General features: G+C 41.3%; 1 protein-coding gene across 1 annotated transcript in view; it reads right to left on the bottom strand.

Annotated features, from left to right (window-relative positions):
• LOC150085301 (uncharacterized) overlaps nt 1-11,341 on the bottom strand; it is a 200,458-nt gene extending 189,117 nt beyond the window's left edge. The window contains exon 1 of the mRNA XM_090373138.1: nt 11,195-11,341. Within this exon, the coding sequence (XP_090229264.1) occupies nt 11,195-11,276 (82 nt within the window). The 5' untranslated portion in view covers nt 11,277-11,341. The remainder of the gene's footprint in view (nt 1-11,194) is intronic.
• Nucleotides 11,342-20,470: the final 9,129 nt, after the last annotated feature.

Here is a 20,470-nt window from a genome sequence, read left to right as displayed (position 1 = left end):
CAGTCTCAAAAATGTGCGAAATGTGAAATGTTTGCCGACCTTTCTAAAACAGGACATGATCTAGCTAAGAAGGATGCCTTTGTGTGTGTGTGTGTGTGTGTGTGTGTGTGTGTGTGTGTGTGTGTGTGTGTGTGTGTGTGTGTGTGTTAGGTATCTGGAGTGTCAAGAAATTGGGCGCTAACTCAGCGTTCCGATGGGTGACTATGAGAGCTTAAGGTGTAGGGTAAATGCCCTCGAATAAATTAATGAGGGGCCCATCAGGCTCTCAGCTGCACATCTCAACAACAGAGCTCACACCTGTGCATCAGGCAACACAGAGGCAATCTCCACAAGGCAAAATGTGCTGGTCGAAAAGGAACTAGTTATTGTTGGTGACTATTGTCAGGGAGCAGGAAAATATACTTTGTAGGAAGGATAGGTGGAACAGGACCAGGGTATGGTGTGGCTTGGGGGAGTATGTCTGCAAGGGGCAAAAGTTGATGACGTTGTAGAGCAGATATCATCTTTTCAGGACACAAAAGGTGATATTGTTGTACACGTTGATTGTTGTTATATTGGATTTTAGGAGCATTAGCAACTAAGGCCATATTGCTTCAGGGATATGTGGTGGTCATTCCTTGACCTTTCCACATCCACTATATTTGGTGGATCACAGGCTCGAACCTCAATCGAATCAAGAAGCGTATGCTACGCACTGCTGCTCCTGACTACCTGGCTACAGAGGCGCTGTACACGTTGGAACTAATAACATTAAGAGTAAGATTTACTCAACAAGTACAGGTCAATGTTGAAAAAAGGTGCGAGTTAGGGTTGAATGTGAAAGTGTCTGTAATTCTGCCCAGACACGATAGGAGGGAGTATATGATGAGAGCCTTGTCAATCAATTCGGCCCTGAAGAGATTGTGCAAGGCTCGAGGGGTACAATTTTTTTCACCCTAGTCTGTGCTTCTACAGGGATGGGATACACTTGAATAGAAAGGGTGCAAAAATATTTGCTGATGCTATTGAGGTAGTGTTAAGCAGTGTTGGGTTGGAAAACTGCTAGGGCGGGGGATACACACTCTAAAAGTTTTACAGTGGCCGCAAGCAGAGGCAAAAGTGATTCTTGCACTGCTTTTGGAAAGCAACGTAATAGAGATTTCCAGGACTGCTGGGAGTCTGTTTGTTTGTTTGTTATTTGGTTTTTAGGAGCATTAGCAACTAAGGCCATATTGCTCCGGGATATGCGGTGGTCATTCCCTGACTTTTCCGCATCCTCCGTGTTTGGTGGTGACTGGCTCGAGCCCCGGCCTAATCAAGAAGCGTATGCTACGCACCGCTGCTCCTTCCCACCTGGCTACGGAGGCGCCCGTTGCTGGGAGTCACAGTGGATACATGGGCTGTATTAGGGTGGCTAAGAATAAGAACAGGTGCATGCATACTTGCATGTACACTAATGTTAGGAGTATAGTTAATAAATTTGATAAGCTTGAAGTGCTAGTGAAGACATAAAAGACAGATATTGTTGGGATATCAGTGACGTTATGTCACTAGGCAGTGCAGAGTTGGAATTTGGGAGGGGTACAATATGTATAGGAAGGACAGACAGGATAAGAAGGGAGAAGGGGTTATGCTGTTAGTTAAGAAACACACAAAATCCAAGGAAGTGCATCCAATTGATGCACTTCCTTAGATTTTGCAGTGTTGAGTCTGTTTGGTGTGAAATAAGCACTGGGAAAGGAAAAATGAGAGAAGGTGTGTGAAATAGAGAAATAGAGTTGGCCAGTAAATTAGAGTGTCTTATAATGGGGGATTTTAATTTTCCAGATATTGAGTGGAACTTGTGAGTTGATCACTCGCACACTAGCAAGATTTTGTGGATTTACTGGATGACTGTTTTCTACAGCGACATGTTCGAGAGGCAACCAGAGGGAGTAATATTCTTGATCTCATTATCAGTAGTGATTCTTCATGCATTAAGAATCTGCAGATAAAAGAAACACTGGGCAACAGTGATCACAATGTATTGATGTGAGAATTAGTTAAAGATGTAACTACCATCAAGGCTAAAGGGAAGGGCTTTTGCTTTCATAAAGGTGACTACAGAGATCTCAGACAGTTCTTAAATTCTGTACAGTGGGATAAACTGATGATGTTACCAACAGTGAATTCTAAATAGGAAGCCTTCAGGGACTTAATTTTGGAGGCTTTTCATTCCAACTAAGAAATACTGTACAAGGTTTAGGCCTAAATGGATGACAGATGAATTAATGAGGCTAGTGGCAGAGAAGAAGAATGTATGGGATGCATATAAATTATCAGGCGATACAGAAGCCTATGGCAGGTATAAACTATTCTGTAATTAAGTCACAAAGGAGGTTAGGCAGGCAAAGGCAGATTATGAGAAATCTTTGGCAAAGGATGCAAAGAAAAACTACAAGGAGTTCTTTACTTATGTAAAATCTAGAAGGAAATCGATAAATCAGATTGGACCCCTTAACATAGATGAGTTGACTATTGATGATCATGCTCAGGTAGCTGATAAACTGAATAAGTATTTTGCATCTACATTCATACAAGTTATTCAATGAGGGGAGTGCCAGAAGTTTATCAAACGCTAACAGTGAGCAAAGTGATTTTGTAATAATTGAGAGCAAAGTGGAGGAGAAATGGAAGATAAACATAAGGAAAACACATGGGGTGGACAGGATCTATCCAGTTATATTAAAGGAGGCAGCAAAGGAAGTAAGCAAATCTTTAGCCATAATAATGACAGCTTCCTTGGACTCAGGGGAGGTCCCCATGGACTGGAGGTGTGCAAATGTATCACCAATTCACAAAGGAGGTTCAAAAGGTGACACAAATAACTACAGACCTGTTAGTTTAACTTTTCTTCTGGGAAAAATAATGGAATCACTGGTTAAAGAAGCATTGCAGGATCATCTAGACAAGACTGCAGTAACAATTAAGACACAGCATGGGTTTGTAAAAGGGAGGTCTTGTGTGACCAATTTTATTGCTTACTATGATGTGGTCACAGGAACTGAATGCCAAAAATAATTTTGATATCATATACTTGGATTTCAGGAAAGCTTTTGATCCTGTTGCACATGGAAGACTGCTGTACAAATTGGAGAGGTATGGCATCAAGGGTAAGCTGCTACAATGGATAAAGGGATGGTTGAGTGGGAGACAACAGAGAGTGGTAATCAATGGACACTGCTCTTTGTGGACAAATGTTATCAGTGGAGTTCCCCACGGTTTGGTGTTGGGCCCATTGTTGTTTTGCATATTTATCAATGATATTGATGAAGGTATATCAAGTTTTAATGTCCAAGTTTGCAGATGATACAAAGGATGACAGGGTTGATAACGACAGTATGATACTCCAACTGGATCTAGAAAAGTTGGGAAAATGGGCTCAGAAGTGGCAACTGGAGTTTAACATTGAAAAATGCAAAGTACTGCATATGGGTAGCAATACCCAAAGAGAAACATACCAACTGGGTGGTACTACACTCGGGGAAGTGGAAAGTGAAAAAAGACCTGGGGTAATCGTGCAGCCAAATATGCAGTTCACTGAGCAGTTCAGACAGGCTGCCAGGGCAGGTCAATGATATATAGAAATTTTGCTAGCAGGGACATGGAGGTGATAATCTCGTTATACAAGGCAATGGTCAGGCCACACCTAGAGTACTGTGTACAGGTCTGGAGGCCTCATTTTAGGAAGGATGTAGAGTTGTTAGAACGAGTACAAAGAAGGGCAACAAGATTTGTGAGGGGAACAAAGGGGTGCTCTTGCCAAGAAAGGCTTAAGTTCTGCAAATTGCAGCACTTGGAGAGTAGGTACCTGCGAGGTGATCTGATTGAGGTGTATATGGCCTTGAATGGGTTGAGCAAGCTGAATGCTGATGGGATTCTTCATCTTGCTCAGACTAAGAACCTGAGGGGGGCACAGTTTCAAATTGAGGAAAGATAGTTGTAGAACAGATGTGCGGAAATTTGCCTTTAGCCAGTGGGTAATTGATTGGTGGAACAGGCTTCCATCTTTTGTTGTGGAAGCTAATAGCCTAAATAAATTTAAGGCTGAGCTGGATGCCTGTCCAGCTTAGCCTTAAATTTAAGGCTGAGAATGGAGGGATGAAATGGGAGGGGTTTTTTTTTTGGCTGATGCTGCATGAGCTTGCTTTCTTGCATCATATGCCTCTGCTAATGCTAATATCTGGGAAATTAAAATCCCCCATTATAAGACACTCTGATTTACTGGCCCACTATTTCCCTGTACATTTTTTTTTATTATACTCATCAGAGTCATTAGGCCTATAACATACTCCTCCTCTCAATTTTGTTCTCCCAATGCTTACGTCACACCAAACTGACTAAACACTGCACTGTCCAGCGATGTCGACTGGCTTCACTTCCTTGGATTTTATGTGTTTCTTAACTAATAGCATAACCCCTCCTCCCTTCCTTTCCTGACTATCCTTTCTGTAGAATTGTACTCCCAAAATTCCAGTTCTGCATTCCTTATATCTGTGTGACACCACGTCTCTGATATCCCAACAATATCTGCCTTTGATGTTTTGAGCAATACCTGAAATTCATCAAATTTATTTACCAAACTCCTAGCATTGGTGTACATGCATCAGTTCCTATTCTTAGCTACTCTAACACAACCAATGTGTTTACTTGTACCGCAATGACTACCAGCAGTCTCGGAAATACCCTGCATCTTGTTTTCCAGGCTGCTGCTCATTCCAATAGAAGCAGTGCAAGAATCACTTTCACCTCTGCCAGTGGCTACTGTTAATCTATTAGTCCTTGTATCCCCCCAAGCTAGCAGTTTTCCGACCCACCTAACACTGCCTTGATAGCATCAGCAAATATTCTTGCACCCTTTCTATATAAGTGTAACCCATCCCTGAGAAGCAGCCTCTCCTGTTAACAAGTACAGACCAGGCTGAAAAAAAATTCTACCCCTTGAGCCTTGCACAATCCTTCCAGAGTCAAATTGATCGACAAGGCTCAAGGCTCTCATCATATACTCCCTCTTATCGTGTCTGGGCAGAATTGCAGACACTTTAAAATTCAACCCTAATTCATGGCTTTTTTTCAACAGTGACCTGTACTTGTTAAGTAATTGACCTGTACTTGTTAAGTAATTCTGCCAGTCTCCTACTCTTAATATCCAGGATAATAAATCAGAAGCTAGAAAGGAAATATCAGTTGATCAAAGAATGTGTACTATATTAGAAGTATAAATCCCAGTATGGCTTGTGGGTACTAGAGATCCCAACCCACAAGCCATACTGGGACCGTGGCATAATAATGGGCAAGAGACAATCACACACAACAGACGGGGCATAACCCTTGTCGACAAAACGAAAAAGCTACCTATCTGATTGATATAGCATTGATCAACACTGGCAACCTCCAGAAAACCCATGAAGAAAAGATCAGGAAGTACACAGACCTAAGGCAAGAAATCAAAGAGATGTAGTAAATTCAATAAGTAATGACTATCCGATTATCGTGTCAACCACTAGCATGGTGCCAAAGACCCTATAAAACAGCCTAGCTGCAATAGGCCTCCCAGAGAACACATACTAGGAACTCCAGAAAGTTGCAATCCTGAGCAGCTGTTGGATAGTCAGAGAGTTCCTCGAGCAACAGTAAAACCAGTTGGGATATCTTAACCCTATTTCTATCCTTGCTTATTTTCCTTTTTCCTATACTGTATTTATTTTTTCACCTTCCAAACTGCCAGAATCATTTCCCTATCAAATACTAGTTTACACATAGTAACTGCTTAACTATCTTTTCTGTTAATAGTCACCTATACCACAGCTCTCTTATTAGGGATGGGCTTTATGCTCACAGTGTACCTGAGTATTGGCTCTATCTGGCAGTGTACTGCTCTTTGTCTAAATTATTTTGCAATATTTTGTCCCAACTTTGTTCTTCGCCTTTTTTTTTTTTTTTTTTTATGTTCCACTGGTTGCTACCTTTTTTTCCCCTCCTTGATCACACCATGGACTAATGTGATGAGCAGAGTTCTACCGATTTTTAGGCCTCCTGCTGCTGTTTTTAATATTTATTACAGGCATTGATATATACATATTTTTAATTTGATGTCTAAGTTTGCTGATGATATGAAGATGAACACAATGGTTGATAGTAATCAGAATATGTGTGTCTCTGTGTGTGTGTGTGTGTGTGTGTGTGTGTGTGTGTGTGTGTGTGTGTGTGTGTGTGTGTGTGTGTGTGTGTGTGTGCGCCATCGATTGGTTGTCACCTTTTATCCTCCCTAACTGCCTCAATACTAATTTTTCTCTTAATTTTAGTAATGTTGGAATATCATGAACATTTAATTCATTGTAAAATGGCATTGAGGGTTAACAGTGATGAATGCAAGGTACTGCATTTGGATAGCAGTAATCCCAGAGTAATATACCATTTGCGTAATATCAAGTTTCAGGATAGTGGAGTGCAAAAAAAACAAAGATCTAGAGGTAAATGTACAGTATGACATGAAATTCCTGGAGCAGTGCAAACAAGCTGCTAGAAAAGCCCAAGGAGTTTGGTCAATACATGAACTTTGACAGTAGGGACAAAGCGGTGATCATCTTGTTGTACAAGGCAAGGATTATGCCACATGTGGAATACTGCATATACGTTTGGACCTCTCATTTTAGGAAAAATACAGGTCTGAACTCCAAATTATAGGTACACCTTGTCACCACGTTGTGGCCATGGCCAAATTCAGGATGGATTCAAGCAAAAGAAGTGGGGTTTTTTAGTAGAGTTTCATTTTTGGCTAGTGAGAAAAGGTTATTAGCATTACCATTAGTAGAGGCATATGATGCAAGAAAGCAAGCTTATTCAGCATCAGCCAAAAAAAAAAAAAAAAAACACAACCACTACTCCCATTTCACCCCTCCGTTTGTTCGAAATACCTGTTCAGCTGAGCCTTAAATTTGTTTAGGCTATCAACTTCCACAACAAGGGATGGAAGTCTGTTCCACAAACCAACTGCCCGCTGGCTAAAGGCAAATTTCCGCACATCTATCCGACATCCGTCCTTCCGCAATTTGAATTTATGCCCTCTCAGGTGATTATTCTGAGCAAGAGGAAGAATCCGATCAGCATTGGGCATGCTCAAGCCATTCAAAGCCTTATACACCTCTATCAGATCACCTCGCCGATGCCTAGTCTCCAGACTCTGTAATTTCCAAAACTTAAGCCTTTCTTCGTAAGAGCAACCCTTTGTTCCATTCACTAATCTTGTGCCCTTCTCTGTACTTGTTCCAGCAGCTCTACATCCTTCTTGAAATGAGGCCTCCAGACCTGTATACAGTACTCAAGGTGTAGCCTGACCAATGCCTTATAGAAGGGAATAATCACATCCCTATCCCTGCTAGAAAAATTCCTGTATATCATTGACAAGACACCATGAGCTACTCTTGCAGCTCGTCTGCACTGCTCAGAGAACTTCATATCTGCCTGCACAATTACCCCCAGGTCCTTTTCATTCTCTACCACTGTCAGCGTAGTACCACAGAGTTGATACGTTGATCTGGGGTTACTGTTTCCCATATGTAGTACTTTACATTTGTCAATGTTAAACTTCATTTGCCACCTCTCAGCCCATCTGCTCAACCTTTCCAGATCCTGTTGCAGCAGCATAGGATCAGTAGTGTCCTTAACAACCCTGCCAACCTTTCTATCATTTGCAAACTTGGACATTAAGCTTGATATACCATCATCTATATCATTTATAAATACAGAAAACAACAATGGACCCAACACTGAACCCTGAGGAACTCCACTAATAACATTAGTCCACGTTGAGCAGTGTCCATTGATTACCACTATCTTCTGTCACTCAACCATCCCTTTATCCATAGCAGCAATTTGCCTCCAATGCCACACTGCTCCAATTTGTGCAGCAGTCTTCCATGCGCAACAGTATCAAAAGCCTTTCTAAGATCCAAATATATAATATCAAAGTTATTCCCTGCATCCAGTTCTTTTGTGACTACATCATAGTATCCAATCAAATTGGTCAGACAAGACCTGCCCTTAACAAAACCATGCTGTGTCTGAGCTATAACTGAATTCTTGTCCAGATGATTCTGCAGTGCTTCTTTAACCAGTGCCTCCATTAATTTTCCTGGAACCGAAGTTAAACTAACAGGTCTACAAGTAATTATAGACCTGTTAAACTAACAGGTCTATAATTACTTGTGTCAGCCTTTGATCCTCCTTTGTGAATTTGGGTTACATTTGCACATCTCCAGTCTATGGGTACCTCCCCTGAGTCCAAAGAAGCTCTCATAATTATGGCCAGGGGTTTGCTTACTTCCTTTGCTGCCTCCTTTAATATAACTGGATAGATCCCATCCACCCTGGGTGCCTTTTTTATGTTTATCCTCAACAATTTCTCCACCACTTTCCTCTCAGTTATTAGAAAATCATCTAGCACACTGCCAATGTTTACTTCACCTACGACATTCCCCTTCCTGAATAACTCCTCATGTGTGAATGTAGATGCAAAATACTCGTTTAGATTGTTAGCCACCTAAGCAAGATCCTCAACTGTTGAACCATCAACATCCAGTGGACCAATATGATTCATCCCTTTCCTTCTTGAGTTTAAATAGGTAAAGAACTCTTTTCTGTTTTTCTTTGCATCCTTTGCCAAGGATTTCTCATAATCTGCCTTTGCCTGCCTAATCTCCTTTGTGACTTGGTTACAGACCAACTTATATCTATCATAGGCTTCCATGTCACCCATTAATTTGTATGTATCCCATGCATTTTTCTTCTCTGCCATATGTCTCATTAATTCATCTGACAACCATTTAGGCCTGAACCTTGAACAATATTTCTTGGTAGGTATGTAAAGCCTGGTAGCTTCCAAGTTTAGTTCTTTGAATGCTTCCCATTTTGAATTTGCTGTTGGTAACATCATCAGTTGGTCCCACTGTATAGAATTTAAATACTGTCTCAGCCCATCATAGTCGCCTTTAAGAAAGCAAAAACCCTTCCCTTTACCTCTGCTGGTAGTTACCTCCTTGAGTAAATCCCACTTCAGCACACTGTGATCACTGCCACCTAGTGGTTCCTTTATCTGCAGATTCTTAATGCATGAAGAATCACTACTGATATTCAGATCAAGAGTATTACTCCCTCTAGTTGCCTCCCGAACATGCTGGTGTAGAAAACAATCATCCAATAAATCCACAAAAGCCTTGCTAGTGTGTGAGTGACCAACACACAAATTCCAGTCAATATCTGGGAAATTAAAATCCCCCATTATAAGACTCTCTGATTTACTGGCCCATTCTATTTCCCTGTACAGTATCTTATTATACTCATCAGAGTCATTAGGCCTATAACACACTCCTACTCTCAATTTTGATTTACGAATGCTTATATCACACCAAACTGACTCGACACTGCCCTGTCCATCGATGTCAACTGGCTTCACTTCCTTGGATTTTATGTGTTTTTTAACTAATAGCATAACCCCTCCCCCCTTCCTATCCTGTCTATCCTTTCTGTAGACGTTGTACTCCCCAAATTCCAGTTCTGCATTTCTTATATCTGTGTGACACCATGTCTCTGATATCCCAACAATATCTGCCTTTGATGTTTTGAGCAAAACCTCAAATTCATCAAATTTATTTACTAAACTCCTAGCATTGGTGTACACGCAAGTATACATGTACCTGTTTCTATTCTTAGCTACCCTAACACAACCCATGTGTTTACTTGTACCGCAATGACTTCCAGCAGTCTCTGAAATATCCTGCATATTGTTTTTCAGGCTTCTGCTCATTCCAATAGAAGAAGTGCAAGAATCTCTTTCACCTCTGCCAGTGGCTACTGTTAATCTATTTGTCTTTGTCTCCCCCCAAGCTAGCAGTTTTCCGACCCACCTAACACTGCCTCGATAGCATCAGCAAATATTCTTGCACCCTTTCTATTTAAGTGTATCCCATCCCTGTAGAAGCAACCTCTCCTGTTAACAAGTACAGTCCAGGCTGAAAAAAATTCTACCCCTTGAGCCTTGCACAATCTTTCCAGGGCCGAATTGATCGACAAGGCTCTCATCTTATACTCCCTCCTATCGTGTCTGGGCAGAATTGCAGACACTTTCAAATTCAAACCTACTTCACGGCTTTTTTTTCAACAGTGACCTGTACTTGTTAAGTAATTCGGCTGGTCTCCTACTCTTAATATCATTAGTGCCAATGTGTACAACTATATCACCTTTTGTGCCCTTAAAAGATGATATCCGCTCTACAACGTCATCAACCTTTGCCCCTGGCAGACATACCCTGGTCCTGTTCCACCTATCCTTTTTACAAAGCATGTTCCCCATTTCCCTGACAATAGTCACCAACAACTACTAGTTGTTGTTTATTTATGTTATGTTTATTTTCACCAGTAATTTGGGGCGGATTCAAGTAAAAGAAGCCTATTCCTCCAGAGGTGTACCCATAATCTGGATATAAACAAATACAAATATGTTAGAGCACAGAGATGAGTAACAAGAATGATTTGAGCTCAAAAGGATATTCATACCAAAAAAATACTACCCTTCTGTAAATTACATTCTCTGGAAATTAGGTATTTGGCTGCTAACCTAATTGAAGTATATAAGGCTTTAAAGGGGTTAATAAACTAAATACTCATGGCATCCTTGGTCTTTCTCAGATGATATACACAGGAAGGAGGACAATTATTTAAATTGGAAAAGGGTTGTTGCAGAATAGATATGTGGAAATTTGCATCAAGTCAAAGAGTAATCAATTGTTGGAGTAAAATTCCAACTCATGTTGTGGAAGTTCGTAGTTTGTATAATTTAAGGAAGGTTTGGACAATTTATTGGAAGGAATGGGCAAACGTTTTTTTTTTTTTTTTTTTTTCTGGTGCTGTATGCGAGGCCTGCTTCTTTGCACCACACTGGCAATACTAATACCTATCAATTATTTCCTTTACATTTACAGAATATTATTTAGGCTACTGAATTATTATGTATATGCCTCCAGAGGTGTACCCGTATTACACGCAAACACACACACAAATATATATAAATCGAGGCTCCATCGTTGAAGCCAGATCTAAAATGCTACCTCAATGTATTCGCCATGTAACCCATATAACAGTATTATTCCCTACAGTAATAACCAAATTCTCTACCAACCTTGTTCGACTCTGCCTTCAGGAATCCCTTCGTTTTCTTCAGGAATTCTACCATCAGCCATACTCTGTATTTGACATTCCATCTTTTCCGTGTCTAATATACATGGACTGTTGCAAAAATCTTGTTTTTCAAGTAAAAAAATTGCGTGACAGTTATAATCTCCAGCCAATTAAGTTAGCATTATGACTCCTTTAACATCTATTGTCCAAGCCTGACTCTTTAGATTTCCGTACACAAATGCTTCGCACAGACCACTTCCACCTGTGCATCAAAGCGTAACAACATAACACAGCATCGTGAGCTTTCCTAATGTCAGTTAACGCCTCGCTGTGCCCAGTAACGAGGGTAAAAATAGTACACCATAACACAATTATTCCTGATTAGAGTTTTAATTCTTCTTTCCGCATAAAGAGAAATAACGGGAGAAAAATTTCCGAAAGAAATATATTTATTTACATTAACAATACAAACGTAAACATGTAAGTTCCATATCAATAGTAAAACTGTACTTTATAACTGTACAGTTGGACTATCATGTCTCGTATGCAAAATTTGTCCGTTTTTTCCTCAGTATAATTTAGGAAAAACATGTTCACATGTTCTACGAATTTTTCTGGTTTTCACTCCACAGCTGTACAAACACAACAACTCGACCTAGTTCGAACCTCTTATAGTAATTTTTATACAAATACTATTCTCGTTTGTGACAGTATAGGCGTTTTTCCGCTTCGAATCATGAGAGAAATCTCAGTTCTAGTCCCGTCGCAGATTGAAGGAATTTCTAAAACCTGGAAGGATGTAGGGATGCAGTTAGCTGATCTCCAGCACAAAGAGAACAGTATTTCCAGGTGAGTTAATTGGAATCAGCCAGCACAATACACAAACCGGCTCATAAACAAACATTATACAGGAGACATAATACCAAAGCACACACAATGGTTTAAGTGAATGATGATGGGCCTAAAAAAAAAAAATACTTGTTACACTTTTATCACTCACAAGTTTACAGCCCTCGTGGATAGCACAGTTATTAGAATCGCCGTCCTCCCCACACCGGAAAAGACCTGAGTTCGAATTCCATCGATGAAGTGAGGAATTTTGATGTACCTTTTCACAACATGGCTGATAGTCAGCCACAAGCGAGAATAGCATGGGTTTTCCTCCGGGAAACTAGGTTTTTTTCTTCCAGCAGGGAGAAAATCGAGACAGAACACACGCAATTTACAGTAAGGAGCAATAGGGCCGTAGTCGCTGATGCTCCTAAAACCGTATTACAACAACAGAAGTTTACGGGAACCTACAGTGGTGGACAAAAAAACTGCATCACCTTAAAGAAAGAAACATTTGTAGTGAAACGTATAAGGTATTGTTTGATTACAGTCACTTTGTTTGTCACAAAGCAAAGGAATTGCATCAGATAACAGTAATTGCAAAGTATTGCATCAGCAGTTTCTATAAATACGGCGTTGGAAGGGTATACAGGCTCATTAGTATCCTGTTTTGCAGAGATGTAAGCATGGTAAGCAGCTTCTTAAAATAACCTATATCATAAACAGAGAAGCCTAGCTTGGACATAAGTGACATGCCTTTAGTGAATATTCACACGTATGGGTATCAGTAGTTATGCCAAATATGGAAATGCGCTTGTTACTTCGGGTAGACATCAGAGAGGGCCGGACACTGATTAAGAGAAACGGGTGGGACATTGTGATCGTTTCTATTCCATTACGAGCCGTCCTGGCTAGTAGAGGCTCTGAACATCTACAAAGTCAATCCGATAGTGACAGACTTCCTAGGAGAAACAATAGCGAAATGAAGTACCACCATTAAGGTCAAAAACATCACAACCAGGCCAATCCCCATAGGAGAGGAATCTTTCAGGAAGATGCCCTGAGCCCATTGTGGTTCTGTCTAGCACTTAACCCGCTATCCACGATGCTCAACAGTAGCAAGTACGGATATAACCTCAAAGAAGGAAGGAAGAACACGTAAACACTCACACACCTGATGTACATGGATGACATCAAGCCCTACGACGGAACCGAGAAGCACCTTCAGCAACTACTCCAGATCACCGAAGGGTTCAGCAAAGATATTAGGATTGAATTTGGTCTAGACAAATAAAAGACCTACGGATGGCACCGGGGGAAATTAGTCAACCGAAACTACCAGCTGCAGACTAGTAAAGAGATCGAAGCCATGGCAGAGGGAGAGGCCTACAAATACTTGGGGATGATGCAGGCTGAGCTGTTACAGCATAAAGAAATTAAGGCCTACCTGACCGAAAAACACCATTAGAGACTGAGAAGCCTGCCGAAAGCAAAGCTGAAAGGAGGGAACACGGTTAAATCCATAAACACCTATGCGTCCCAGTTCTAATGTACTGCTTCGGAGTCATAGATTGGACTAACACCGAGCTGGAGGATATCATGAGAAAGACAAGGACAAGAGAAGACCAAGAGCGGCCAAAACCACCCGAAATCTGCAGAAGAGAGACTGACAATTGCTCGGGGACAAGGAGGAAGGGGCCCGATAGATCACATTCAGCAACAGAAGACAGCGATAGTTAACCTGAAGGATTACTTCCAGAAACACACAGCAACACTCCACGAGGCCATAAGGAAGATAGAAAAGCGGTATACGGTTCAAACTAAGCGGGGAGTACCCTCAATCAATAGGTACAAACGAAGCTAGAAAGATGGGCAGAGAAGACACTCCAGGGCAGACACTACGATGATGTCCATCAAGATAACAAAGATAAAATTGCTTCCAATGCATGGAAGTAATTTTATGGAAGCATGTACGCTCCGCCCCGAGACTGAAGGATTCGAGCACGCCATCCAAGACCAGGTAATCAACATCATAAAGTATAGAAAATACATCGCCAACGGGGGCTGAATGTCCGATTACACATGTCAACGATGCCACCTGGACTCAGAAACGATCCAACACATCACCGCGAGTTGCAACGTGATCATCCAGACTGAGTACACTCATAGCCACAACCAAGTAGCGGGCATAACACATCAGAAGCTAGCAAGGAAATACCAGTTGATCGAAGAAAGTGTACCGAACTACAAGTACGAAACCTAGGCAGTACTAGAGATCCCAACCCATAAGATGTACTAGGACCGCGCCATAATAACGGATAGGACAATCACGCACAACAGACCGGATATAAACCTTGTGGACAAGAAGGAAAAGGCTACCTATCTGATTAATATAGCGGTACACACTATCAACCTTTAGAAAACCCATGGGGAAAAATCAGGAAGTACACGAACCTCAGACAAGAGATCAAAGAGATGTGGCATAGGCAATAAGTATCGACCATCCCGATCATCGTGTCAACCACAGGTATGGTGCCAAAAACCGTACATCCAAGGAAGTGATGCCAGTCGACATCGTTGGACAGTGCAGTTTCTAGTCAGTTTCGTGTGACATAAGCATTGGGAGATCAAAATTGAGAGTAGGAGTGTGCTATCGGCCTAATGCCTCTGGTGAGTATAATAATAAGAAACTGTACAGGGAAACAGAGTGGGCCAGTAAATCAGAGAGTCTTATAAAGGGGGATTTTGATTTCCCAGATATTGATTGGAATTTGTTGGTTGGTCACTCACACACTAGCAAGGCTTTTGTGGATTTATTGGACGATTGTTTTCTACATCAGCATGTTCGGAAGGCAAGTAGAGCGAGTAATACTCTTGATTTGATTATCCGTAGTGATTCTTCATGCATTAAGAATTTGCAGATAGAGGAACCACTAGATGGCAGTGATCACAGTGTGCTGAAGTGTGATTTACTCAAAGAGGTAATTACCATCAGGGGTAAAGGGAAGGGTTATTGCTTTCGTAAAGGCGACTACGATGGTCTGAGACAGTATTTAAATTCTATGCAGTGGGACCAATTCAAAATGTTACCAACAGCAAATTCAAAATGGGAAGTATTCAAAGAATTTAACTTGGAAGCTACTAGGCTTTACATACCAACTAAAATATATTGTTCCAGGGTTAGGCCTAAATGGATATCTCATGAACCAATGAGACATATGGCAGAGAAGAAAATTGCATGGCATACATATAAATTAACACGTGACACAGAAGCCTATGATAGATACATGTTGATCTGTAACCAAGTTACAAAGGAGGTTAGGCAAGCAAAGGCAGATTACGAGAAATCTTTGGCAAGGGATGCACAGAAAAACAGCAAAGAGTTCTTTACTTATGTAAACTCTAGAAGGAAGGGGATGAATCAGATTGGTCCACTTGATACCGATGGTTCAACTGTTGATGATCCTGCTCAGGTAGCTAACAAACTAAATGGATATTTTTCATCGACATTCACACATGAGGAGTTATTCAGTGAGTTGAATGCCAGAGGTGTATTCAACTCTGGCAGTGAGCTAGAGAATCTTATAATAACTGAGAGTAAAGTGGAGGAAAAATTGTTGAAGATAAACATTAGCATTAGCATTAGCATTAGTAGAGGCATTTGATGCAAGAAAGCAAGCTTATGCAGCATCAGCCAAAAGAAAAAAAAAAAAAAAAAACCACTTCCACTTCACCCCTCTGTTCGTTCGAAATACCTGTCCAGCTGAGCCTTAAACTTATTTAGGCTATCAACCTCCACCACAAGGGATGGAAGTCTGTTCCACCAACCAACCACCCGCTGGCTAAAGGCAAATTTCCGCACGTCTATCCTACATCTGTCCTTCCTCAATTTGAATTTATGCCCTCTCAGGTGATTTTTCTGAGCTAGAGGAAGAATCCCATCAGCATTGAGCATGCTTAAACCATTCAAAGCTTTATGCACCTCTATCAGATCACCTCGCTGGTGCCTAGTTCCAGACACTCTAATTTGCAAAACTTAAGCCTTTCTTCGTAAGAGCACCCCTTTGTTCCATTCACTAATCTTGTTGCCCTTCTCTGTACTCGTTCCAGCAGCTCTACAACCTTCTTGAAATGAGGCCTCCAGACCTGTATACAGTACTCTAGGTGTGGCCTGACCATCGCCTTATACAATGGAATAATCACCTCCTTATCCCTGCTGGAAAAATTCCTGTATATCATTGACAATACTCCATGAGCTACTCTTGCAGCCCGTCTGCACTGCTCAGGGAACTTCATATCTGCCTGAACAACCACCCCCAAGTCCCTTTCATTCTCCACCACTGTCAGTGTTGTACCACAGAGTTGATACGTTGCTCTGGGGTTGCTGTTTCCCATGTGTAGTACTTTACATTTGTCAATGTTAAACTTCATTTGCCACCTCGAAGCCCATCTGCTCAACCTTTCCAGATCCTGTAGCAGCAGCATAGTGTCAGTAGTGTCCTTGACAACCCTGCCAACCTTTGTATCGTCTGCAAACTTGGACATTAAGCCCGATATACCATCATCAATATCATTTATAAATACAGAAAACAATAATGGACCCAACACTGAGCCCTGAGGGACTCCACTAATAACATCAGTCCACGATGAGCAGTGTCCATTGATTACCACTCTCTGTCTTCTCCCCCTCAACCACCCCTTTATCCATAGCAGCAATTTGCCTCCAATGTCACACTGCTCCAATTTGTGTAGCAGTCTTCCATGTGCAACAGTATCAAAAGCCTTGCTAAGATCCAAGTATATAATATCAAAGTTATTCCCTGCATCCAGTTCTTTTGTGACTGCATCATAGTATCCAATCAAGTTGGTCAGGTAAGACTTCCCCTTAACAAAACTATGCTGTGTCTGAGCTATAACTGAAGTCTTGTCTAAATGATCCTGCAGTGCTTCTTTAACCAGTGCCTCCATTAATTTTCCTGGAACAGAAGTTAAGCTCACAGGTCTATAATTACTTGTGTCAGCCTTTGATCCTCCTTTGTGAATTGGGGTCACATTTGCACATTTCCAGTCTATGGGTACCTCCCCTGAGTCCAAAGAAGCTCTCATAATTATGGCTAAGGGTTTGCTTACTTCATTTGCTGCCTCCTTTAATATAACTGGATAGATCCCATCCACCCCGGGTGCCTTTCTTGTGTTTATCTTCAACAGTTTCTCCTCCACTTTACTCCCAGTTATTTCAAGATTCTGTAGCTTACTGCTAGAGTTGAACACACCTCTGGCATTCCCCTCGCTGAATAACTCCTCATGTGTGAATGTCGATGCAAAATATTCATTTAGTTTGTTAACTACCTGAGCAGGATCATCAACACTTGACCCATCAATATCAAGTGGACCAATCTGATTCATCCCCTTCCTTCTAGAGTTTACATAAGTAAAGAACTCTTTGCTGTTTTTCTTTGCATCCCTTGCCAAGGATTTCTCGTAATCTGCCTTCGCCTGCCTAACCTCCTTTGTAACTTGGTTGCATATCAACTTGTATCTATCATAGGCTTCTGTGTCATGTGTTAATTTATATGTATCCCATGCATTTTTCTTCTCTGCCATATGCCTCATTAGTTCATCTGACATCCATTTTGGCCTAAACCTTGAACAATATTTCTTAGTTGGTATGTAAAGCCTAGTAGCTTCCAAGATAAGTTCTTTGAATGCTTCCCATTTTGAATTTGCTGTTGGTAACATCATCAGTTGGTCCCACTGTATAGAATTTAAATACTGTCTCAGTCCATCGTAGTCGCCTTTACGGAAGCAATAACCGTTCCCTTTACCCCTAATGGTAGTTACCTCTTTGAGTAAATCCCACTTCAGCACACTGTGATCACTGCCACCTAGTGGTTCATTTATCTGCAGATTCTTAATGCATGAAGAATCACTGCTGATAATCAAATCAAGAGTATTACTCCCTCTAGTTGCCTCCCGAACATGCTGATGTAGAAAACAATCATCCAATAAATCCACAAAAGCCCTGCTAGTGTGTGAGTAACCAGCTCCCAAAATCCAGTCAATATCTGGGAAATTAAAATCTCCCATTATGAGACACTCTGATTTACTGGCCCACTCTATTTCCCTGTGCAGTTTCTTATTATACTCATCAGAGTCATTAGGCCTATAGCACACTCCTACTCTCAATTTTGATCTCCCAATGTTTATGTCACACCAAACTGACTCAACACTGCACTGTCCAGCGATGTCGACTGGCTTCACTTCCTTGGTTTTTATGTGTTTCTAAACTAATAGCATAATACCTCCCCCCTTCCTATCCTGTCTATCCTTTCTGTAGACGTTGTACTGCCCAAATTGCAGTTCCGCATCCCTTATATCTGTGTGACACCACGTCTCTGATGTCCCAACAATATCTGCCTTCGATGTTTTCAGCAATACCTCAAAAACACAAGAAAGGCACCTGGGAGAGACGGGATCTATCCAGTTATATTAAAGGAGACAGCAAATGAAGTAAGCAAACGCTTAGCCATAATTATGAGAGCTTCCTTGGACTCAGGGGAGGTACACATCTACTGGAGATGTGCAAATGTGCCCCCAATTCACAGAGGATCAAAGGCTGACACAAGTAATTATAGACCAGTGAGTTTAACTTCTGTTCCAGGAAAATTAATGGAGGCACTGGTTAAAGAAGCACTGCAGGATTATCTAGACAAGACTTCAGTTATAGTTCGGACACAGCATGGGGACACAGCATTTGTTAAGGGGAAGTCTTGCCTGACCAATTTGATTCGATACTATGATGCAGTCACAAAAGAACTGGATGAACGGAATAACTTTGATATTATATATTTGGATCTTAGAAAGGCTTTTGATACCGTTGGAAGACTGCTGCACAATTTGGAGCAGTGTGGCATTGGAGGCAATTTGCTGCTATGTATAAAGGGGTGGTTGAGGAGGAGAAGACAGAGAGTGGTAATCAATGAACACTGGTCATCGTGGACTAATTTTATTAGTGGAGTCCCTCAGGGTTCACTGTTGGGTCCATTATTGTTTTCTGTATTTATAAATAATATTGATAATGGTATATCAAGCTTAATGTCCAAGTTTGCAAACGATAGAAAGGTTGGCAGAGTTGTTAAGGACACTACTGACGCTATGCTGCTGCACCAGGATCTGGAAATGTTGAGCAGATAGGCTGAGAGTGGGCAAATGAAGTTTAACATTGAGAAATGTAAAGTACTAGATATGGGAAAGAGCAACCCCAGAGCAACGTATCAACTCTGTGGTACTACACTGACAGTGGAAGAGGATGAAAAGGATCTGGGGGTAATTGTGCAGGCAGATATGAAGTTCTCTGAAGTGTAGACGGGCTGCAATTGTAGCTCATGGTGTCTTATTAATGATATACAGGAATATTTCTAGCAGGAATAAGGAGGTGATTATTCCCTTGTGTAAGGCAATGGTCAGCCAATACCTTGAGTACTGTATATGTCTGGAGGTCTCATTTCAAGAAGGATGTAGAACTGCTGGAACGAGTACAGAGAAGGGCAACAAGATTAGTGAATGGAACAAATGGTTGCTCTTACGAAGAAAGGCTTAAGTTTTGCAAATTACAATGTCTGGAGACTACGCACCGGGGAGGTGATCTGATACAGGTGTATAAAGCCTTGAATGGTTTGAGCGTGCTCAATGCTGATGGGATTCTTCCTCTAGCTCAGAATAATCACCTGAGAGGGCATAAATTCAAATTGAGGAAAGACAGCTGTAGGATAGGTGTGCGGAAATTTGCCTTTAGCCAGCGCGTAATTGGTTGGTGGAACAGGCTTCAATCCCTTGCTGTGGATGTTGATAGCATAAATAAAATTAAGGCTCAGTTGTACAGGTATTTCGAACGAACGGAGGGGTGAATGGAAGTTTTTTTTTTTTTTTTTTTTCGGCTGATGTTGCAAAAGCTTGCTTTCTTGCGTCATATGCCTCTACTAATGCTAATTCTAACTAATAGTACTCATATTGTGTCTGCGAGTAACACAGTTGTATCATCACTGCTCTTCACACACACACACTGGGCGGAAAAAGCCCGGGTTCAAATCCCGTCAATGACGCGAGAAACTTATTTAGCCTCTTTTTACTCCGTGGCTAAATTAGTCGTCTCAGCTGTAGTTAGCAAGTGTTTTTTCGACCAGAAAAACAGGCTAATCGGCAAGGGAACACTCGCAATACACGAACATAATAAACTTGGGCAGCTGAACTAATGTTCTAGGTCACCCTAGTGTGAAATTTATATGAACTGGTCATATTTTCTGCAGGAGTAACGTTGTGAATATAACACCACCCTTCCCACACCAGGTGGAAAAGATCGGCGTTGAAATCCGATCATTGGAGCGATATAGGTTTTTCACTTAGTGGAGAACTCAATCGGTCCCTGACGAGGATATCAAGTTTTTCG

Source organism: Mastigoproctus giganteus, chromosome 5 (genome assembly GCF_048544385.1).
Source record: "Mastigoproctus giganteus isolate SK-2022 chromosome 5, ASM4854438v1, whole genome shotgun sequence".
Lineage (NCBI taxonomy): Eukaryota > Metazoa > Arthropoda > Arachnida > Uropygi > Thelyphonidae > Mastigoproctus > Mastigoproctus giganteus.
Note: the sequence above shows the minus strand (reverse complement) of the source record. Positions and strands in the feature narration are given on the sequence as shown.